The sequence below is a fragment of the Eimeria mitis genome, genomic scaffold, assembly GCF_000499745.2.
Source record: "Eimeria mitis Houghton genomic scaffold, Emh_scaff9831, whole genome shotgun sequence".
NCBI lineage: Eukaryota > Apicomplexa > Conoidasida > Eucoccidiorida > Eimeriidae > Eimeria > Eimeria mitis.
In genome coordinates this window covers 990-1,571 of record NW_013577227.1, presented here as the reverse complement: position 1 = coordinate 1,571, position 582 = coordinate 990, and the positions used below count along the sequence as shown (strand labels likewise).

Genomic DNA, 582 nt, shown 5'->3' with positions numbered 1-582 from the left:
ATATATTTATATAATATATTTATATAATATATTTATATAATATATTTATATAATATATTTATATAATATAAAGTAATGAAATATCCTATAACGAATCTTCTCCATTAAACTCCCCAACCGCGTATAAACAAACACAACATAAACATAAACACAAATATAAACATAAACATAAACATAAACACAAACATAAACCCAAATATAAATATAAATATATAAATATAAATATAAATATATAAATATAATATAATATATTAGTTAGTTTTAGCCTGAACAACGATCATAAAGTCTAGAGGACTAAACTTATATCCATCTCCTTTAAAGAATTTATTTTGAAATTCAACCCATTGTAGTCGGAGTGCATGCAGAGCAACTTCGAGCAGATCCATACAAAGAATAACACCAAAAGTAATAAAAGCAAATAAAGAAAAAACAAAAAATAAAACTATACACACCAATATCTTATTCTCACTTAACTCTAATGCTCGTACTATAGTCTGTGAATAAAAAACTAAAGAAAGCTGCTGATGAGCCAGAGATAGAGCCCATAGACGAAGATATGATGCTGTATTAGATATAGTACCC

At 25.1% G+C, this 582-nt stretch overlaps 1 protein-coding gene across 1 annotated transcript in view; it reads right to left on the bottom strand.

Annotated features, from left to right (window-relative positions):
• Nucleotides 1-465: 465 nt before the first annotated feature.
• The window catches only part of EMH_0098150 (uncharacterized protein), a gene marked incomplete at both ends in the record, with an annotated part of 875 nt that continues 758 nt past the window's right edge, over nucleotides 466-582 (bottom strand). The window contains one exon of the mRNA XM_013502659.1: nucleotides 466-494. Within this exon, the coding sequence (XP_013358113.1) occupies nucleotides 466-494 (29 nt within the window). The remainder of the gene's footprint in view (nucleotides 495-582) is intronic.